The sequence below is a fragment of the Bemisia tabaci genome, chromosome 10, assembly GCF_918797505.1.
Source record: "Bemisia tabaci chromosome 10, PGI_BMITA_v3".
Lineage (NCBI taxonomy): Eukaryota > Metazoa > Arthropoda > Insecta > Hemiptera > Aleyrodidae > Bemisia > Bemisia tabaci.
In genome coordinates, this window is record NC_092802.1 from 19,139,702 (window position 1) to 19,163,103 (window position 23,402).

At 42.5% G+C, this 23,402-nt stretch overlaps 2 protein-coding genes across 3 annotated transcripts in view; one reads left to right on the plus strand and one right to left on the minus strand.

Moving 5' to 3' along the window:
• The window catches only part of LOC109033369 (uncharacterized), a 358,654-nt gene that overhangs the window by 14,504 nt on the left and 320,748 nt on the right, over positions 1 to 23,402 (plus strand). For both annotated transcript variants that reach the window (XM_072305106.1, XM_072305107.1), the window contains exons 2-3: positions 7 to 78; positions 4,965 to 5,036. The gene's annotated coding sequence lies outside the window, so the exon portion shown is untranslated. The remainder of the gene's footprint in view (positions 1 to 6; positions 79 to 4,964; positions 5,037 to 23,402) is intronic.
• Positions 11,277 to 21,543, minus strand: LOC140225621 (uncharacterized). The gene has a single exon (XM_072305151.1). The coding sequence runs from the start codon at positions 21,061 to 21,063 to the stop codon at positions 11,410 to 11,412; it is 9,654 nt and encodes a 3,217-aa protein (XP_072161252.1). The 5' UTR covers positions 21,064 to 21,543; the 3' UTR covers positions 11,277 to 11,409.

A 23,402-nucleotide genomic window follows, 5' to 3' on the forward strand; every position in this document is an offset into this window, starting at 1 on the left:
TTTCAGGTGTTGCATTCTGAAAGCTGAGTTGCATGATGGTTAGAATGAGCGCAGCTGTCCTTGTGAATCCAGTTATACGTAAGTCATTTTGAATTTACGAATGTCATAACAGGGTGTGTACAAGTCCGGAATTTCCGGAAAGTCTGGAAATAGTACCGAATTTTTAAGGGAGGTCCGGAAACACTGAAAAAGTGCGGAAATTCCGCGAAAGGTCCGGAGTTTTTTTTTCATTTTTTGGTTATTTTTGTCCCAATTTGAGCGAGCAATTCAAATTTTTCTAATTTCGTCAAATGGAGGTACTGACAAAGCGCGGAATTTTTCTGTTTAGAAGTTACTGAATTTCTTGGGAATATACTGAAAAAGTACTGATTTCTGGCCAGCCTATTTTAGTAGACATCCGGCATAATCTAGGCAACCGAGGCTCACTATGAAAAACAAAAAATTGACAAATAGAGCTGCAGAGAACGTCGGCGTTTTTTAATGGAGATGTTGCATAAGTGAGGAATTTGCGATTTGACCGTTGATTTTTACGTAAAAGTTCGCGAGAAATACGATGGTGCCGCTGGTTTTCTCTGAAATCAACTCCCAAGCTCAAAAAAAGCTCTCAAGTTGAGGCCAAAGTGGAGGGGATATCCCACGCTACCCTGAGCACTTCTACATCAAAATAAACTCTCCATGCAAAGAAAGGGAGCAAAATCCATTCGCAGTGATGCCGTGTTTTCAGTTTTAGAGTCCCCAAATAAAGTGCCTGTCAATGTATTTGCTCCCTATCTTCGCATGAAGAGTTTGCCTTGATGTAGAGGTGGACTCTCAGGATAACGTGGGATATCCCCTCCATTTTGGCCTCTACTCGAGAGCTTTTTTTGAGCTTCGGAATTGATTTCAGAGAAAACCAGTGGCACCATCGTCTTTTTCGCAAACTTTTACAAAAGAATCAATAGTCAAATCGCAAATTCCTCACACATGCAACATCTCCATTCCGTGTCCAACTTTTCCACGCTCTATTGTGCGGCGGAAAGCACCACATCGCGCGATATAATCGCCAGGCCACGACGCGTGCAAAACGTCACTCCTTCGACATAAGAGAGCAACTATATATTTAAGGACGACCCTTTGTTCCCTGTAAACTTAATGCGTTTTGTGGCTCATGAGGGGACGGGGGTTCGCCTTTGCGCCGGGAAAGCGATGAAAAGCGGCGACGGAGGATGGAATTGTGAAGAAGGGATAGCGTGGGATATCCCCTCCATTTTGGCCTCAACTTGAGAGCTTTTTTTGAGCATGGAAGTTGATTTCAAAGAAAACCAGTGGCACCATCGTGTTTTTCGCGAACTTTTACGTAAGAATCAACAGTCAAATCGCAAATACCTCACACATGCAACATCTCCATTACTAAAACTTAAAAATTTAATTGATTTTTCACCCCTCAATCATTACATCTCTCTTGTTTCGGACTCAGATTTAGCTTGAAAGTTAAAACGGAGATTCGTGATACATAGCGCAGCACGTCACGCCACTGAAAGCCTCGCCGTTACGTGCTCTTTGTTAACTTTCGAGGTATTTTTGCGGCATGTTCAAATTAGAATCCCTCTCATTTTTCGGCGCTTCGAGAAATCACCACGCGTTGCACTGTCATCCAAAGCAGAGCCGCAGCAGCACAATATTAGATGCTCTTCATTTTTGCCCAACAAAATTTTCAATTTCGAATAAAAAAACAACGACTTTATTCTTTATTTGTACAGTGAAACTCCCAAACCGCGTATCTCGTTTACGGTGTTTAAAAATCTCTGCTCTAATATTTTTTTTTGAATATTTATTAGCACGTCTTTGGAAAAACGTTTTGCACTTTTAGCTTAAGAACATGAAACTTATATATCTTAGAGATAGCTAACTACTAATGATAAATGAGTGAAGGGTGAAGAAGATGAGAACATATGTAAGAAGAACTTAATGTAATCTTAAAAATATAGCTAACTATCTACAAAGACAACAGTCTCATTACTTAAGATTAGACAAATACTTAAGATTAGACATGATTAGTACTATGTACATACAAAAGAAAAGTTAAATTAAACTGTGTGCATACAGAAAATGTCTTTCAATTCGCTCGTGAAAGTTACTATTCCTTATTGTGATGGATGACTAAATTAGACATCGATAAAATCAGAGATCAGGTCAAAAGGATTGCGCCTTTTGAGCTTGCGAAGTGTGTTCGAGTTATCGAATTATCGAGGAGGGAAATGGCCACGACATTAGGATGAAAACCCAAGCGGTGTTCGTAATTTTCCGTCAGTTCCCGAATGTGATTCTTCACTGACACGATGCTTAAGTCCTTGTGGATATCAGAGTTTCTGATATACCACTCGGCATTAACCATCTGTCTCAGAGTCACATTCTGGAACGTCTGGATCCGTTTGATGTTACTGTCTGCAGTACATCCCCAGAAAATGCAATCTCTGCTCTAATTTTTTTGTCATGGGAACGGAGTTCCCCATGATATTAGAATCGTTCCGTTGCTTTCGCTATGGGATTCCCTATACCTCTGCGACCTTGAGCGTTTCGCCCAGTCTCCGATTTTTGGTTGATTTTCCGATGTATCAAAAACCGTTGTATTTTTTAGCCAATCATGTCTCTACGTCAAGTTGTGTTGATTGCTAAAATTCGCTTTCAGCGAGTTTTTTTCCACCTTGAGATGTCGTGTCTGACTGGTAAATCTGCGCAGAACCACGAAGTTCCGATTTTGGGCAAATTCTTTTTTTTGGGAGGTTCTGATTGGTTATTTTTCGCCATCAGTTTTCTGTTCGTTGGTGCAAAAGATCGCCTACCTCGTTGCTCTTGAGAAGCCGCCATTATCCCACCTCAAATTTTACAAATAGAAATAAAGAAATTATAACTATTGTGCAAGGTGGAAAATTGTTCTGGAGGACCCGTTACGGATATATAAGCCAAAATCAGAACTCGATTGATGGATTTAATCCATGAATACAGAAATATTGCCTCAGTTTACTGCCGCGATAGCAAATGCATGGTGAGATGAACCTTGTGACACATGAAAGCATAGGCAAACAATGTCTCACAGAGAAATGCGCTTAATGATTCTCTCATATCCCAAAAGCGTCAACTGCGTCAAGGTCTCTTGTGATAAGTCCCGCACATTGCCCGAGTCTTTTGTATGCTATTTTTACTCCGCAACACGCAGACTGGTTATAGCCTAGTTGACTAATCCGCCTTAGATTTTTGAGTACGTGCGAGCAAGAGGCGATCGGGAGTTCGATACCCGATGATGGGTGTTACTTTTTAATGGTTGTATTGAATGTTTTAGACTAATCATCAAAAAATAATTAATACTAGATGATAAATGTACGAACATTTTCTCGTGAGTTAATATGTTAAACAAAAATACTGGAATATACCTCCTTCATATAATCAGCCACATGTTCCCCCAAATTAATGACGTTATTTTCTTTTTTCAATAAAGTTAATTTGCATTCAACGTTCGTAAGTTAAGCAAAAAGTACCTATTGATACAAATAGAAAGACATGAAAATAGTATGTCTAACATATCAGTTGTTTTTTTTTTATTTATTTTTTGTTTTTTTTGTTTTTTCAATAAAACAAATTGACTGGGACTAGAATCATTGTATTTCTGAAGACAAAAGCTAAGTTTTTTGATGCAGAAATTTTATATAATCAGGGAGATGTTGACCCAAATATTGATGTATATTTTCTCTGTTCGCCCAAATTAATGATGGTATTTTCTTTTTTCAATAAAACTAATTTACATTCCACGTTCTTAAAGCAATATTTTCTCCAAAATTCAGCAAAAAATAACAATTTATACCTACGCAAAAAGTAAATAGATAAATAAATAAATAAATAAAGCAATGACATGAAAGTAGTATAGGTAGTACACATCTAACATTTCAGTTACCTACATCTATTTGAATGAAAAAAATGGCAACTTAGGAAGCACATAGGTCACTTATGATGCGTATTCGGGCATATGCGTAGAGTAAAAATATCATACTTTACGCCAAAAAAACGAAACTGAAAGTTAAATGCGTTAACTTCCGAAAACCATACATAATCCAACGAAAATAAATAATTGGTAAATAACAGTTTTCTTGTATGCAAAGAAAAAAAATTAAAAATGTTAAAAAAGAGATGTCGACACAAAATTACATAGCCCCTTCAATTCTGAAGATACTAAAAACGAACTGTACCTTAACATTTTCATATCCCAGAAGCAAAAGTTCCCATGACGAATATTGCTATCGCTAGCGATTGCAAAAACCAACTTGTTTTTTTTTTGACGGGTGAACGAATGTGCATCTCTAGTTGAAATTTTCATAGAATTTTCCTCACGCAAATAAGAAAAGTCAAGGCAGTTTTTTAAAATAGCCGTTGAGTAGTTTTCCACGTAATACATAAAATCCGACTGGAAGACTGCAATGTTGCAAACCGAGATTCGTGGTTTGGGAACATCACCGTCGATTTGTAACTATTTTTCATGCAAACCTCACGCACATAGTTCCTCCAGCGTAAATTCATCCATTATTTCAGAATACTTGTGGCATGCCTTTGAGGAGTTTGTTCACTTCGCTTTTTTAGTAGGTTTAATTTTCGAGGTGGCTTTTGGAAAAACTACCGAAGCCCCAGGGAAAAAAAAATTAAAAAATAAAATGGACAGTTAGTACTTCTAGATATTCATAAGTATTCATTTGCCTAAAATCTGGAGGAAACTGTCAGCTTGTTGATCGCAAAGTATTCAAAAGATGTTAACGAATTTTCTTTTGAAATTATGAAGGAATTATTCAATATGTGGCCCGTCGAATGTTTGTAATGAGGATAAAAAGCGTAGAATAATCCAGATCATTGTTAGATTAGAAGGAAAACGATAAAACGAAAAAAAAGGATTAACGTTCTTTAAAAAGAGACTAAAGTCTTAAAATTTTATTTGATTTCAGATGTTACATTCTGAAAGCCGGATTACATGATGGTTGGATTGAACGTTGCTGTCCGTGTGAATCCAGTCATAGGTAAGTTGTTTTAAATGCACAAAAGTTGTTGATCCCAAAAACATGGTAAAAAAAAAAAAAAAAAAAAAAAAAAAAAAAAAAAAAAAAAAAAAAAAACCCTTTAATGTGGTTCTTGAGATTCAAATTTTCCTCCTTTTTTCGTTGCATATTTTTCGGGTATTTTTGCACGACGAATTCAGAAAATATTCTCGAGGGGGTTATGGAAAAGCAAAATATCCTAGAAGAATTTGATTGTTTAGTTTGAGCATTAAAAAACGAGAGAAAAATTTGTTTTAATGTATGATCCAGGAACCTTTTTTCTTTTTTTATAGATAAATTGATTAGACATTTTAATAAAACAAAAATATTGTAGAAAACCAGGCATACAAATTTTGTTTAAGTTTGAACTGAATCCGTACCGGTGCTGAACACCAAAAAAACGGCAAAACACGCAAGATTAAAAAAGTAAAAATATACGTATTTGTGTTAAAGTTTACTGAAATGCATTGTTAAAATCGTGCAAAAGAAAAATACGACATTTATACGAAAGAAAAAAAAAGAGAGATTTCCTAACTCGGATATGCTAGCGGTATCTTAAGAACTTTTTCTTTGATATTTAAGAATTGTTAAAAAAAAAATTTACCAGCCAATGAACGTGTCCGAGAGATAATGGGCGTTGAGGGGACGATTTTGCACGATATCATGACCAAGCAATTGGTATGGTATGGGCATGTGCAGAGAATGGCTGATACCAGGTTGCCGAAGAAGGTGTTGGAGTGGGTCCCCCCAGGTAGGCGACGGAGAGGGCGTCCAGCCAAACGGTGGGTAGAGGGCACCCATGAAGAGATGGAGAGATGCCAGCTTCCGGAGGATCTCTACCATGACAGATTCCTGTGGAGAATAGGCGTCGCAGAGCGCCCAAGCGCGCCGTAAAAGCGGCTCATACATACATACATACATACACCCAAGCCAATGCTACTAAGTATCTGCTTCTAATTTGAACCTATGTGTATGACATGAGTCAAGAAGGAACAGCCGGCCTCTCTTTTACTCCATCGGATTTCTGAGTTTTGATGAAAGCAGGTTGGGCTTAAGAGTGAGTGGTAAAGTTTTGTGTCGCGCTACCGGGACTTGTCACGAAGTTTTCTCTTTGAAATTAAGGTTTTTTTTTAGCTTTTTTTAGCTTTTTTAAAAGCTATTATTGACAGCCACTGCCAAATTAAGGCGAGACAAATCCTAAACGATGGTAAGCTGCGGTTTTAAAAACTGAAACGTTACAAAAAATCAGCGTCGCGAATTGGAGTACACTGAAAAAAAAAAAAACATATTGGATGTAGAGTCCAGACTCTTAAAAACATCGACAAGAAAAAATACGCTTGATTCAATCAGATTTAAGCTTAAATCAATAACCAAGCCTCTTAATTTGAGCGGATTTCCTTTTGATTTAAGCTTAAATCCGATTGAATCAAGAGTCCTTTTTCTTGTCAATGTTTTCAAGAGTCTGTACTCCAGATCCAATGTGTTTTTTTTTCAGTGAGGTATGAGAAATTTGGTAGTTTCATCAACGATTCACGAACTGTTGCAACAACAGAAATTGCACTGCGTGCCTGTTAAGAATCCCGCTATGCGCTGCGCGTGCCCACTCTCGTTATCCCGCTATGCGCCGCGCGTGCCCACTGCGCCCCGGGGATTCCCGGATCCGCGCTTACTATTTTCGCCGCTAGAGCGCGCTCCCCGTAGACCTGCCGTTGCGGTCCATTCAAAGGCCGCTTAAAGGGCACTAACCGAAACCTTTGCCCCTTTGACGTGGTAAACACATAATTCATGGACGTCTAACCCGTCTTACCGGGATTTCCAGCTGAAAGGCTCAAATTGAGCCTTTTGGCAGCGCTCCGTGCGCGGCCGCCCCGTCAATGGGGCCCGCACCCGTTTCACCTGGGCTCTGCCCACTTCTTTCATTCATCACTCTCGATTTCATTGTATCAAGTCACTTCTTCGAACCTCCTGAGTTCATTGTCTCAGGTTCTTCCTACGTCTACAAGTAAGTACGATTAAGTATACGGAGCTGCTAAGCATTTCGGCGCTCCTTTCCTTCTTCGGCGCTACGTTCTTACGGCGCTAAGACCTCTTCAACAGGGTTGCCACGTCTTTCGGTACTCTGCGTCTCTTCTTCGGCGCTACGTTCTTACGGCGCTAAGACTTCTTCAACAGGGTTGCCACGTCTTTCGGTACTCTGCTTCTCTTCTTCGGTGCTACGTTCTTACGGCGCTAAGACTTCTGCAACAGGGTTGCCACGTCTTTCGGTACTCTGCTTCTCTTCTTATGCGCTACGTCCTATACGGCGCTAAGACTTCTTCAACAGGGTTGCCACGTTTTTCGGCACTCTGCTTCGGTGCTAAGCTTTACGGTGCCACGAACTCTTCTTCAAGGGCGATCCTCAATCTCCCGCCCCTTCGTTCTCTCTCTTCTTCACACTCCTTTAACTTCTCTCAACAAATCTTTCTCACTCTACATTTCTTCTTCTTTCTCTTCCTAAGTTATTCTTGTTGCCCTGCCTTTAAGGTGGCTGCCTGCGAGACTATCCTCGGGATGACTTCTTTTCTTCTTCTCTTTCCTATCCTACTTCTCTAGGTTCTCTAACACTAAATGGTCCCTCGGGCCGGATTCACTGTGCATCCGGTGAGATTGTGACACTGGCACTAAGGTGTTACTTTCCATTTTTTCTTTCATTCTTTTACAAATCTTTCAAACAAAATAAATAAAGTGTTTTTCTCAATCAATAAAATAGTTGACTTTTGCTAAGTTTGGTCATCGTTATTCCATCGGCAATATGGTGAAAACACGAAAAAATCGCCAACAATGCTTCAGCGACGATAATACAAGGGAAACCCCCGTTATTCCAAATGCCCCTTCAAACAAGGGGAAGGCAACTGCTCTTGCAGCAAAGCGAGACGCTGTTGTCAATTACGTGAAATCAGTTCTTAAAACCTTCGAAACTAAACTCTCCAGTGAAAACTTTCATCGGTACGAGAGTTTTTACGAGGATCTGGGCACACAGTGGAGTAAATTTGAAGAAGTTCAGGAACAAATTTTCATCTTGAATTCTACTCTGCCGGAAGTCTCACAGATAGAAACAAACGTCAGTCAAATGGAGTTCATCGAGCTGTTTCACCACACCAAAGAGACGTATCTGTCTCACAAACCCAGTCCAGTTGAAGGTCTGAACAGCTCCGGTTTATCCGAAATCTCAATGCAAACTTCAAAACGCGTTCAGCTACCCAAGCTGGTTCTGCCAAAATTCTCAGGCAAACTTGAGGACTGGCGGTCATTCCACAGTCTTTTCACTGTCTCCATTCATGAAGCCGCGGATCTTGCAGCCGTTCAAAAATTCCAATATCTCTTGACCGCTCTTAGCGGGGAGGCTCTAGATCTAGTGAAAGGACTCGCAATCACAGAAGCCAATTACACTGTAGCTTGGAATTTGTTAAGCCAAAGGTACCAATGCGAAAGAAGGCACATCTATCATCACTTTTGGGGATTGCTTGAGCTCCCAGAACTGACAAAAGTGGAGCAAATCCCACAACTCCTAACAAAATTTCGAGAGCATACGCAGGCCCTCGAAGGCCTCGAGCAGCATCTAAAGGATTATTCATCCCTTTTGACCGCCGTCATCGTCCAAAAAATGAATAAATATTTCAAAAGGCGTTTCGACGACTTCAGAGGCGCTGATACAAAATACCCAGAGCTTGAGGAGCTAGTTCAATTCCTGGAAAAGGAATGCCTTCAAGTTGACGAATCACACTCGTCCGGGTCAACTCAACCAAAACGAACTCATGCGCTCATTGCTACCAATGAGCCTTCAAGGCCGCAAAAGGCCCTACATTCAAGAAACCCATCACCGTCACAAACAAGTGACAAGAGGAATGAAGCCCTCCAACCAAAACGGGCATGCATCCTGTGCAAGCAGTTCCATTTTCTGCCCTATTGCGAGCTATACTTACAAAAAACTCCACAAGAGCGTAGAGAACTCATAAACAAAAACAATCTCTGCCAAAATTGCTTAAGACCTCATCCTACAGAAAAGTGTATTTCACAACACTCTTGCCGGGTTTGCTCCAAGAGGCACCATACAACGACTTGCACGCAATCCAAAACTTCGGAACAACCTCAGCCTACACCAAAGGTAATGATGTCTTCAGATCATGGCAAAGACCAAACTCACAAATCTGAAGTCCTCCTAGCCACTTTTTTGGCGCAAATAGAAGCTCCTTCGGGGCGAACCAAAATCATTCGTGGTATCATAGAAAACTACAAAAACCCTCAAAAACATTTTCGGGCAAAAAATCCGGTCGAGGAAATTGACGTGTCACTTCCTTTTAATTAAGTATAAGATAGGCAAAAACCTTTGATGAATTTCCAAAGTCCACTTAGAATAATCTATCAAAAATGTCCCAAAACTTACTCGAAAGGAAAAAAATAAAATGAAAAATACAAAAACAAACACAAAAAACCTTGCCAAAAACAAACAAAAAACCGATTTTGAGATAAATCCCTCGAATGAACTTGAAATCACAAAATCGGTCGAGGATGTCAACTGAAATTTTTTCCCCTTCAATTATGAGCTCCGCAACAAGCGTGACTCGCTTGAACCTTTTCATACACGAGCCGCACGAATTCAGCTCTTCTTCTCTCCTCTCCTTCCGTCCATGGACAGAGGTCCAAAATGTTTCGGATTTACTGACGCGACCGGCTGCGGCTCGATGCTCTCAGTGAATCGGTGCCTTCTTATCCCTGAAGTCGGCTTCAAGTCGGTTGCATGCAGTCGACCCATTTTTCCATAACCACATGTTAGACTTTTTCGAAACATGATTCACCTGAAACATGGATTTTTTTTAAGGGAGCTTACCATTTGCTTTGGACGGTACGTAGGTTGAAAGTAATGATTGTTCTTATACTCTATCAGTTAAGTATAGGATACATCTGTACCACTGGATGGCATTTCAACGGTCACGTTGGGTCCGGAGAAGTGAGGGGATTTCTGAATCGCCAAATTATTAGTGGAATAGTTATAGTGGAGAGGAGTTGAGTCCCCTTACGGAATGAATCCCACTTAAGTCGACAGGTTGTACGTGTTTCCCTCTGACTTTTGTGTCATCTTAGTAATCCACCCATGTTTACGCATCAAGCCGCAGCCGGTCGCGTCAGTAAATCCGAAACATTTTGGACCTCTGTCCATGGACGGAAGGAGAGGAGAGAAGAAGAGCTGAATTCGTGCGGCTCGTGTATGAAAAGGTTCAAGCGAGTCACGCTTGTTGCGGAGCTCATAATTGAAGGGGAAAAAATTTCAGTTGACATCCTCGACCGATTTTGTGATTTCAAGTTCATTCGAGGGATTTATCTCAAAATCGGTTTTTTGTTTGTTTTTGGCAAGGTTTTTTGTGTTTGTTTTTGTATTTTTCATTTTATTTTTTTCCTTTCGAGTAAGTTTTGGGACATTTTTGATAGATTATTCTAAGTGGACTTTGGAAATTCATCAAAGGTTTTTGCCTATCTTATACTTAATTAAAAGGAAGTGACACGTCAATTTCCTCGACCGGATTTTTTGCCCGAAAATGTTTTTGAGGGTTTTTGTAGTTTATATCAGGTAGTTTTTGGGTGGATAAAGGTTTGGCTATACGAAGAGCTAGCAAAACCTAAGTATTCGGTGAAATAGACCATTTTTTACCCGGAGTTTTATTGAATTTCTTAAAGCGACCTCCTCATCTCCCCTTATAGTCGCTCCTATCCTCGCCAATCAATTTTAGACACAACATTTATACAGATGATTTCCTTTGTCCGTTTTTTATTAGTGGTACAATTTTTTTTCTTGTAACCTTTGCTATGAGACCTTGTAAAAAAGGAGCTTCATTGAAAGATGTCGGGCGAAAGTAACAATTCTCGTCTTGCAGCTACTTTCCACACTTTCTTCTTTAGTCACTACTTTGATGTGTATGTAAGTTTCAGTGTCATAAAAAAATATAAAGCAACCTCCTCATCTCCCCTTATAGTTGCTCCTATCCTCACCGACTACCATTGGACGAAGCAGTTTATGGATACTTCTTTTTGTCCATTTTAAGAACTAACAGTGAAAGTTTTCTTGAACTTTCTTAGAAAAAAGGCAAATGAAAGCAGCTTTCGGTCTGTTTGCGGCTGCTTTCCAGAATTGGTTTCTATTTTCTTTTGCCAGTCCTCTCTCCGTAACTGCGACTTTATACTATGGTAATAGAGAGGAAGTCTGTGTTAAACGGATTAGTATGTAATTGGGTTGATAAGACTATAGGGATGCAATCTTTCGGTTTTTTCCCAACATTCAATTACTCCGATGCTACAAACTTTTCTTTCTCATACTTCTCCCTCACGGTTGGAGCTTGGTGTAAATCAAGAGATACGCTGAAGAGCAGCCTTGATTGCTACACCAATCGTAGGGTCTTATGCTCTCATCGTCCGCTTCAACGTACTGTCCAGCGGTCTGAATTACAGTTGTGTAGTGTCCAGACACGATACTCGAACCATGGTGACGGACATTTGCGTGTAATTCGTACCGATCTGCCCCGAGGGTAAGATTTTTTGTCGCAAGCTCTGTCACTTGGAATCTATCATTTTTCACGAAAATACCTTCCTGAATTTCAGTTGTGCGGAGAATTTGAATGGCCAACACATTGCCGGGGTTTCGTACGACTGTGCGGCTAAAACATTTGCCCGAGCATCTTTGGCCATCCGCTGATATTTTCTCACAGCGGATGTCATCGTTCGGAGACCAAGCGCTTAGGGCGGAGTAGAGTCCCTGAATATTACTTTGCAATCCTCGTATTGGCATGGAAAGGATGTATTGGGTGGACTCGATAGGTCTGACAGTGCTGCAATCTGCACATTTCAGCTCTAATACCTCTGTGAACTTAGTACTATCCATCAACGCAGCGTTATGGAGAATCAAGTAATCCATGAATTCCCTCGCACATTGCTGCTGAGCGAGCATGAACTTTTCATCCGTTTCGATACGAACGGTATAAGCAGAAAGCAATCCTCTTCGATAGGTATGATAAAGATTTGCAAGGTCTCTCAACGCACTGCGGCTGGGATAGTTTATCAGAGCAGACCTCAGAGGTTCTAAACTTAACAGAGCTTGTAATGTTGCATTAGCGTAACAGGACACTTTACTCCCATTTTCTGGCATGTTTTGAAATCTTGGGAAAGTAGACAAGTCCGATTTCTGGGCGAGGGGAGGAGGAGCATGGGACCTCTTCGGTGCATCCGAAAGGGGACCGGCAGTGGTTGCGTTCGGAGCGACATTTTTACTCCTGGACTCTGTTGAGGCGATTGTAGCGTCCAACTTCAGTCGCTTTCGAGCTGTTTTGTCAGATCTTGTCTGCGGTGGAATTTCCCCACCTCGTTTGGCGACAGCAGAGGGCGCTGGGGGAACAGTCTTGTCCGTAGCATCCTTCACCGGAGCAGGTTTTTTCTGCCTCGGACCTATATTGGATGGGTCCACTCTGCGGTAAAAGAGGAGCTGAGCATCGACAGACCCTTTCGGCCATCTTCCTACAGCGACGTTACAATCGTCGGCTGATATGAATTTTCTGCCAGACACGACAAGAGCATCGCAGTGGCCTGTTTCGAAATTCGGGCCGTGATGGAATAATGCTCCATGCAACCTGTAGCGATGACCACCGACTGTGATAGTGGTCGTCTGAAGCGCCGGTGATCGAAATTTGGTGTTTTTCACAAGCCTTCCGTCAGGTTTCTTTTCCCACAGTGGCATCTCTACGAAGAGTACATCTTGCAGTTTCTGCAACTCCGAGCACTGAACCTCGCTGTTTCTCTTGCAAGTAGAGCATGTTGAGTTTGGAATGGGGGACCAAGAGAGAATATTTTCTAATAAGTCCGTGACCTTGTTCTTGTTCTGTCCCGTAGGTGGTAATCGCAGAATGTACTCGTCCAAAATGTCGACGCTCTTGGTGTCGCAGGTCTTGCATTTTTTCTGGATTATCAAAGCGAATTTGCACATCCCTTGCAAGGTTTCACTCCTCTCGATCAAGGCGTGCAAGAAGAGGGAAGGATTTTGCTCCTGTTTCTCGACAAACCGATGCCCCAATTCTTGGCGGATACCTTCGGAGGAAAGTGAAACTTTTTGTTTAAATTGAAATTGCTTGGCGACAGCTCGCAAAGAGGTCATTCCACTTGAGCTCCGCAATGAATTTCGTACAGGCTCGTAGCTGAGTAAGCATTGTAGATTAGCGTTTGCAAAGCTCGAAACACCATCGCTGTTTACGAAGGCTGGCCAATGAGTGGCGGACGCTCCCTTTTTGGGAGTGGGAGAGTTACCGTAAATGTTTGGGGCCTTCGCATTTTTGGGTGCCCATTGATTATCCGGAAGGTGTTTATTTCTGTGCGTAGAGTACTGCATGACCAGATGTTTTAAGTGAGGAGTCATCTGTCGGAGTCTATTGTACTCAGCGATAGCCGCCTTGTGGGCTTTGATTTTCTCTGGATCGAAGTTGATCAAATGTAAGCCTTCCAGGGTTCTGACCCTGGACAAGGCAACGTAAGATTGTCCGGCGCAGAAGATACGATTTCCAATGTCTGCGATGACCGTATCCATGGACATAGCCTGGCTTTTATGGATCGTTCCTGCGTAAGAGAGTCTTAGAGGAAATTGTTTTCTATGAACGAATATGCCTGGCTGTAGTTCAAACTTCCCCACTTCGGGCTCCCGCATTTCCAGGGAATCTTGTTCCGTCCGCAAGGTTACAGCTCTGGGGCGCTTGTTCGAATCGACAACTATATTCTGTGCGGCTCCCGTTGTACCATTCACGAAGCCTGTGGGAACATCCATGTTTTTTGTCAGCATGACTTTGGCGTTCTCTTTGATGACGATCAGTTTTTCTAAACCAGCTGTTCGGGTGGCATCTTCCTCCAACTTTTGAAGCTTGGCGAGCGCTCTGTTCTTGTCCGTCAGTTTGCACTCGATCGAGTCTTCAGCGACGAAATGTATCTCTTCTCCCGGTAACTTCGAGAGTGCCTTTCGGTTTAAAACGTTGCACATTGCCTTTTCGGGCATGAGACATAGTCCCTCTTTTTCTTTACTAAGAACAAAAGATGCCAGTTCATCCGCTCTCTCATCGGGATCGGAACTCTTGAAGGAAAACAAGCGACTGCGAAGAGTCTCTTGATTTTCAGCGGTACAAATACCGAGACGTGCGTTGTCCAACAGTTGGCAGAATTCTGGGTTACTTTGTTGCCGCATGTTGATCAGGAGCTCGTCGTAGTCTTTGAAATATTCCGTCCACAAGTTGATGTTGACGCCACCGGAGAAGTGCTTCTTAAACTCTCGATCGGTCATTTTCTGGAAAATGAACCGCCCCTTCACCGGGCTCAGCTGAAGCAAGTCTCCTACGGCTAGTATATTTATGCCGCCGAAGGGAGCTTTTTCGTGACAGTCGTAAATCTCGGACAGTCTCAGGTGTATCATCATGAAATTCATACTCGAGACCATGGAAATTTCATCGATGACTATGAGAACTACGCCCTCCAGTTCTGCTCTCAATATCTCCAGAACATGATCGGAGAGGCGAGTGTATTTCAAGCTGTCGCCGTGCTCTACAGGCAGTTGAAGCAGCCTGTGGACTGTGACTCCTTTGATTTCGGATGCAGCTGCACCAGTAGGTGCCGTCAACGCAATTTTTCTCTTCAATTCCTGCTTGACCCACTGGGTGAGAGCTTTTATCAAATAGGACTTTCCAGTCCCTCCAACACCGGAGACGAATTTCCTCATCGGGTCCTTCGCCTCGTAGTCGTCAGGATTTTTCTCGTGACTCGTGACGTATCGAGACAATCTTCCTTTTATATTCTCGTAGACTCTACGCTGATCAGGGTTCAGCTGCGATTCCAGCCATGACAAATCGTGTTCGGGCTGTAAATTTGCAGCATCATGGAAGTCTTGCATTGCCCGTTGCGCTTCCACGCGTCTGAATTCCTGTGCCTCAGGACCTAGCAAGTTGTCGTCCGGCAGTTCTGGATTCTCTTCTCCGAACTCTCTACATTTGGCCTCTATGAGTTCGGTTACTGCATCATGGGCAGCGATGATTTCGGAGACCTTTTCATGGTATTTCATTGCCTCCTGAAGGGTGTGTTTTTCAGCGTCGAACGCCTCCGTATAGGTGTCGCACTGACCTTTCAACGCACCGATTCTTAGCCACGGTTTGAATAGCAACAGTAAACTGTAAAAATACTGTTCTGGCTTTTGTTTCGGGTCGCATCTGTAGTGCTGGATGATGTGCGGTCGCTTCCTTTTGCGCACATATTTCTGCCCGTAAGGATAGAAGGTAGGGAGTGGTTCTCTGATCGGTCGACTCTTAACGATGTCCCAATATTTCGCATAATCGTACAAACAGACGTCGTTCATTTCGCACGGTCTGTTCGGATAGTGGGTGTCGATTATACTAGGACAGAACACGTCAACATCGTTAGGATCCATCTTTTCTATCTCTTTTTTCGGCTTCACCCTCCTGCTGCGAAGGATACTGGTATCGACCCATTTGAAAGTCGTATCGGGGTCTGTTCCGTAAAGCGGTATACTCATTAAAGTATCAGCAGCCTCGAAGGCCCCGCACTCGCGGTTCGCCAGAGATCTGAGCCCGTAATTCCACAGACTTCTGTTCACATCTTCGACGCTGGCAATGGAGTCGAAAACGTCCGTCATGTGACTAGTCTCGGCTTTGGTCTGGTACTTGGAGATGTACTTGCCAATTATGGCGGCTTTGTCACCGACGTACTGTAAGTCCATATTGCCCGCCCAAACGAGCATAGTGGCAGGGTTATAATCATTGATACGTTCTGTTCCCTCCGCACGAGGCAAATCGTACAGTCTTGAATTCTTGACTAAATTTCTCCTACCAGCTATAGCGGTAGGTGCATCGCGCAGTTCGAAAGTAGACCGAGCGGCGCGAGGGAAATCAAAGCGGCACACTCTTTTAACACCGTTTTTATAAGTCTTTTTCCGCTTGCAGTAATCGTTACAACGGTGTTGCTGGTATTTAGTGACCTTGGCATGTAACGTTGGGAAAGTCTTTTTGTCCGGAATTTCACAAGTAATGTGATCCTGGATGAACTTGGCTACCTCTTCGCTGGAGGACTTGCCCAGCACCGGTGCATCTTTCACCCAAAGGAGGGTATGCCAATGTGGAGCTCCTCTGGTTTGATATTCTCTGCGCCAAACAAAGTGTTCGATGACGCCCAGAGGTCCTCCACCGGGCTGTGCCAAAAAAGCTAGCATAGCCGATAACTTCTGATGATAATACCTACAGACAGAAATTGCATCACCTGCGATGAGAGCTGCTGTCTGTTTGGTGTTTTTTTCATCTCCGTCCAGTTCTTTCAAGTACGCCTCGAGATCTTTGTCATCGTAGTCTGCCGGTGCCAAAGTGAGGAAGAAAGTGGGCGGCCCATACGTCTCGATCATTGATAAAATTTCACTGTAGGGCTTTTTCCAGTATTCTTCCGTGTTCCGTACTCTACTGAAAACACTCGTCAGGTCCTTACTGAATTCTCCTGCCTCCATTTTCTTCAGAAACTCCGAGGCGGTCATATTACCGTGAACCACATTCAGAACCTGATAAATGCCAGCCGCCAACTCTCGCATGGTGGCTTGATTCAACAGGTAGAAGAGGTATTGCACGTTTTTCCTGAACTGAGGTTGCCGATGGAACATTTTCGCATGAACGAAATTCGTAAAGTCGACTTGGACCTCTCTGTCCGCTTGGAAATAGTTTTTCCCATCGGGGAACAAATCAGGAAAACACATCGCATCCAGCTTGGCACTTCTCGAATCAACGCTGGGCTCCTGAATTTTTAACATTTGGTACAAATCTTTGGCGCGATGATTTTCTCTCTTACCGTAAATGGGAAAAATAGTATAAGGAGCATAAAACTCATCCTCTTTGTCCCGCTGGGTAAGCATGGCAGCTATGTTCTGTAACGGTGGCAGCGAATCATTCGGGCGGTGACCAGGTCGGAGAGGTCTTTCTGGACCTGTTTCCTCGGCTTCGGCTCCGACAGGCTCATCACCATCGATTTGGCCTTGCCCAGCGTCAAGGGAGACGTTCGATTCTTCAAGAAAACGAGCAGGCTCATTGTTGACTTCTTGATCGGCATCCGCGTCCGGACAAGAAGTGTCTGCCTGCAAGAGAGGTTCTTCTCTGGCACGTTCGTGATTCAGAGAGTCACTACTCTGCGGAGAATCATGATGTTGCGGTGCATCGGTGGAATTATTTATTAAGTCCTCATCAACATTCAAATCCGCATCAAGGACATCTTCCGCGTTGATTCCTGTTAAGTCGTGAACAGCTCTTTGATTGACAGACTCATCTGATAGATTCCTTGCTCCATGCTGAATGCTTTGCGGCTCGTCATCAGAGATCTCTGTGTCGAGACTAGCTTCCGACGGTGCAGGTTGTGCCTCATCGGATTCCGAATCGGGCTCGTCCGGATCAGAATCCGCATCAGGTTCGTCCGAAGCAGAGTCTGGATCAGGCTCGTCCGGATCACATTCGGCATCAGGCTCGTCCGGATCAGATTCTGCGGTTGAGCGATCTCTTCCCGTAGTACTTTTCGGAGCCGTTTCTGTGTCTGGGACGTAACGCAATAGCTCCTCAGCCGATTTAGGAATTTCGACTTTCTGGTACAGCGGATTATTCTTCTTCAGCCACTGTAAAGCCTTCAAGACGTTAGTGACGTTCACCACGGACTCCCAGACTTTTCTGTTTTTGGTGGGAAGACCTCTCACTAGAATGAACAACTCCTGGTTAGGCAAAGTTGTTTGCCCTGACTCTAAAACTCTTTTAAGAGTAAGTTCTAAGGGCAGCGGCAAATGGAAAGTCCTCCCCACAACCTTGGAGGTCAAGTGGGCCGACGGTATTTTTCGGTTCATTACCGTCCCCGCTTTGACCACAACTTGGAAGGCTTTAACCAGTTGAATGAACATTTTCTCGAAGCTGTTCAAACATCCGATTTCTAGTGGAATCGGAGGAACTTCCATTTGATTGATGGATGCGATCGGAGGTATGGTGTTGTTTTTTATTTTCTTGTGACAGTAGTCACAGATCCAATCGCAACACGCATCTGTTAGTTGCGCGTATGCGAAAATCTCCAGCCACGTCTGATTCTCGATCGGCTTTATCTTCTCGACGGACTTTAAACTTCGCAGATGCATGAGCCTCTCGCAGCACAAGCAGTAGTTTCGCGGGAGGTCTTCCATTAATTTCTTATGGGCTTTAAAGCTTTTTTGGAACTTAGCTTGGATTTCATCTTCGGAAACGAATTTTTGTCCGCCCACTTCGAACTCTCCGCCTTTTAACTTCGCTGCTTCTGCCACAGCGGCCAACTCGGATACGTTTCCGTTATATAATGCAAAATCAAGGTCGTCAATCTTATGCAAGAGTCGTTTTAGGGTTTGCAACTGACGAAGTAATGATCTTACACGAGGGTAATGAGGCCCCAGGTTCTGCAACACGACGAACGGAGCTCCTTTACCGTCATCGAGTCTGCAGGATAGCGTATGGCCTGATTTAATAGGGCTCTCAACGCACACTCTATTGGAGCAATCATTCATACTCACGATAAAAAGGACTATTGCCTTTAAAACTACAGACTGAGATAGTTCGGAAAGAATTTTCTTCACTTTATTTGTCGCATCTGCCTCGTTCACTTTACAGACATCACTTTCGCAAGGCCACTTATGAGATTTCCGAGCACTTTCCCAGTATCGAAAGACATTTTGAACAACGCCTTCGTTATCGAGGATGAGGGGACCACGAGCTGAAGGGATGGTCTTGTAAGAGAGCTCATTAAAATAACTCTCAGTGAACGAGGTATGTTGTTTGGGGCCCAAAATGGCGGCACAACAATCGTCTTCTTTCGAGAGATTTCTGGCGATGGTGAGTCGAGTATCGCATTCAGACACCAACTCTTTATGAACACTTTTGAACTGAGCGAGCAACCTTTTACGATGGATCATACACCATTTAACCAAGGTCTCGGCTTCCATCGCTGCGCTTACTTGAGAGCCTTTTAAACGAGAAGAGATATTTTTTTCTATCATACCCTCGGGAGATTGGAGTATGAAGACATTCCTTCTTAATTTACCTCTGGAGTAAACTTTGAAACTTTTGAAAGTTTTATTGAAGATCGGTTGGTCAATGCTGGCTTTCGGTACATTTCTCCGGAACGTAGAGGGCCTCGAAAGTCGGGCTGCTAGCCTTGAAGGATGATTCCTCTTTGAAACCGAAAGTGGCTGCCCACCGCCCCTGTCCATCGAACAAGTCTGGACGGGCCCTGGTCGAGGTGCAGAGGAGTCAGGATTCTCAATATTCTTTTCCACCTCCTCTTGAGCGGTGGTATTTCCTACTCTTATCGGTGGAAAGTTATTTTGATTCGGAAGATCATCTTCAGGCGCTGGAGCTGCATTTTTACGCATGGATGCACCGTTACCTTTAGATGAAACTTTTCCTTTTTTCTTTCTACCAAGAGAGGATGATTTCTGCTTGGAACCACGCTTTTTTTTATTCTTATCGTCGTTGTAGCGTCTGAGAAGCTCTGCACTGGAAAATGCTTCAGATACATTCTTTTCAACTTCCTTGAGAATCGACGAGTACTGCTTATCGTACAATCGTTTATTTGTAACTTTCCAGAAATGCAATTTTTTTCGCTTTCTTTTTGTTGGCACTGGAGAAGCAACTCCAAAAGTGTGAGATTCATTTTGAGCTACAGTTTCAGATTCACTTTCTGAAGTGGAAAGTGAATGTTCTGCAGCATATGACTCGATGAACTCTTGTGCGCTGAGGTCTTGGCTGAGAGCGACAGCCTCAACCCCAGAATCCATAGATAAGTCCGTACCGGAAAGTTGGACTACTAAATCATTTTCATGCTGATTTAGTAGGTCACAGCTTTCGGAATTGGACAACCTAGGTTTTTTCTTCTGGGGAGATGCTACGGTGACGCAATCAAAGAGTTCATGGCTGGAAGTAACAGCCTCATCTTCAGAATGCATTGATATTTCTGGGCTGGAAAGTTCGACAAGAAAATCATTTTCTTGGTGACTTAGTTCATCGTACCTATCGGTATTTGTTAACCTAGGTCTCTTTTCCGGAGGAGATGATACAACCGAGTCTTCTTCGTTACCATCGGCAGGCACAGAAAGAGAGTCTGCTGAGGGAACGGCTCGGACTCGAATACCCCGATATTCTCCTCCTATCCGCGTTCTTATTTTCTTCATGAATTGACAGATAGGAGTAAGAGGCTCTAAACTAAGGTGCTCTTGACCACTCTCCGTATGAGGAGATGCATGGGGTACATTGACAATGTCACACATGGTGGAAGCACGAGGAGCCTGGGGTTGAACATAAGACCCAGAAATTGGATGACTGCTCAACTGATCCTGGTGGCGAACAGACGCAAAATCAGGAGAACAGTTGTAGTTGAGGTTTTGACTGACCTGAGTTTCTGAATAGATCAATGGAGGGGAATCTCTCGGCTCCCCAGCAAGAGAGTGACTATGAGTCAACTCAAAGAGATGAGGCGTGGCCTTCTCACTCAAAATTGAATCATGACAAGTACGGTCATTATTAACGTTAGTTTCATGTCCAAAATGGAGTGGTATTTCGTGAGGACGCAAACCATTATCTGATATGTTGTCATCTGCGATTTCTGGCGGAAGGCTGACATATCCAAATTTAGCACCAGAGGCTCCTTCCAAATCGCAGGATGGTGAATCATCTTCCCGTTCAGGCTGATTTTCGCCTTCGGAAGGATCACATTTTGAAAGGGCCTTTCGTAGTTTATCATAGGCTTTTTTTCTCAATGACTTCTTCGTCTTTTTATCAACTAAAAATAAAGTCGATAGAGGTTTGTTTCGATAGTTGCGATCGTCAGAAACTGTAGGAAGGACAACATCTGATTGCTTAGTAGCATGCTGCGCTTTCCGTTTAGCTTTCGCCTGTTGAGCTTTGCTCGGCATTGCAGTTTTACCTTGCTCCTGGATTTTCTAGAAATTGACTGATGACCAGGGAGTCAACGGAACTTAGTGAACAACTCAACAATCTATGCGATTGAAGGCAATTTGCATAAAGAGTGAAACTCAACTTATGCGATGAGAGATAATGCGTATAAAGAGCGAACTCAACTTATACGATTGGAAATTATTTGCACAAAGAGTGAAACTCAACTTATGCGATGAGAGATAATGCGTATAAAGAGCGAACTCAACTTATACGATTGGAAATTATTTGCATAAAGAGTGAAACTCAACTTATGCGATGAGAGATAATGCGTATAAAGAGCGAACTCTACTTATACGATTTGAAATGATTTGCATAAAGAGTGAAACTCAACTTATGCAATGAGAGATAATGCGTATAAAGAGCGAACTCAACTTATACGATTTCAAAATATTTGCATAAAGAGCGAACTCAACTTATGCAATAAGAACTGGTGAGTGTAAGGAGCAAGAAACTCAAATTACACAAGTGCAGATAATTTGCATAAAGAGTGAAACTCTTCTTATGCGAAAAGAAATTCTACGTATAAAGAGTGCAATACTCAACTTATACGATTTCAAAATATTTGCATAAAGAGCGAACTCAACTTATGCGATAAGAACTGGTGAGTGTAAGGAGCAAGAAACTCAAATTACACAAGTGCAGATATTTTGCATAAAGAGTGAAACTCTTCTTATGCGAAAAGAAATTCTACGTATAAAGAGTGCAAGACTCAACTTATACGATTTCAAAATATTTGCATAAAGAGCGAACTCAACTTATGCGATAAGAACTGGTGAGTGTAAGGAGCAAGAAACTCAAATTACACAAGTGCAGATATTTTGCATAAAGAGTGAAACTCTTCTTATGCGAAAAGAAATTCTACGTATAAAGAGTGCAGTACTCAACTTATACGATTTCAAAATATTTGCATAGAGAGTGAAACTCAGCTTATGCGATGAGAGATAATGTGTATAAAGAGCGAACTCAACTTATACGATTAGAAATTATTTGCATACAGAGTGTGAAACTCCACTTACGCAACAAGAGATATTGGGTATAAAGAGCAAGAGACTCAGCTTACACGATCAGAAATTGTTGGCGTGTAGAGTGTACTCTTCCTTTCATGCAAAAATATGTAATGTAATGAATAAAGCAAAATATTTTACCTAAAAAACACAAACAATGAATGAATAAAGTAAGAAATGGCACAGTGACACAGAGTGCACTTAGTTTTCACTTGAATGAGACCGATGTCTCAATTTAAAAGAGAACAGTATCGCAGCAAAAACTAAGAAAATCGTAGAAAATGCACCAAAACAAAGCTTTCAAGAAGAATTTATTTAAACATAGAAGTAGAAATTCGTCAAAATTTGCCTTCTTATTTTTGATCAACAACGTGGTAAGAAAGGCGTTGGATCTGAGATTAAGTTCTGGGTTCTGGATTCTGGAGGTTAGGTTGTGTTTATTTTGCTCTTGTTGGTTTGTTACTATACATTCCCTCTCTCGTTCCGTTTGTTTCTTGTCGTACCCCTCGTTCCACGGTTCATTTTCAGTATCCCGCTTTAACCAAAATGCAAGAGCCAATCAAAAATTGATTCTACAAGGCGAAACTCTAGGTATGAAACGACTCTGGTGTTCATTGGTTGAAATAGTTTGAGAAGGAAAGGAACTGCGTCACAAAGAATGTGGTCACCACCACCACAATCGAGTCCTAATTTTTACTGAACTTCAGACAGTGGGAAACGCACACAGAACTGTTGTAAAATTAAATGATGGATTTAATTTATAATAGTGGAAATATCTTGATTTTTTTATGCAAAGGATTGACGCCGAATCACGGATCGGTTGGGAACAATTGAACCTATGAGTCGCTGCGTTGCGGCTAGTGTCTTTTGCTAGTGACAAAAATTATGTTGGTAAACCCTGAAATGTGCCAACAACTGCTGACTTGACCTACTTGATATCTAATCTTTTGTGTTCTTAATTCAGTAAATAAGTCTGGAGATCCAAGTATCGGCATGAGTTCATGAGAAAAAAAGGATCATCTGAATGAGAGAGGCCAAAGCGGTACTTACGGACACCATACCAGGGTTCGTAGGCCCACCTTCGCACTGAAACGGCAATCTCCATCTCTTGATCGGAGGATATACCGAACTTAGTTGGTACTACTGGAGAGGCATTTATGATTACATTGATACCATGGGGTCCGATTGTATTCAGCCTTGATTGACACAATTGCACTTATTCCAATGGAACTAGGTAGGAACTGGCACCTACGTATCTTACTACTGTAGTCCTCTTAACAGATAAGCAATTT

Bases quoted from the DNA above. Each gene is read 5' to 3' on its own strand.
- LOC140225621 (XM_072305151.1), bottom strand. From the start codon at position 21,063: ATGCCGAGCAAAGCTCAACAGGCGAAAGCTAAACGGAAAGCGCAGCAT.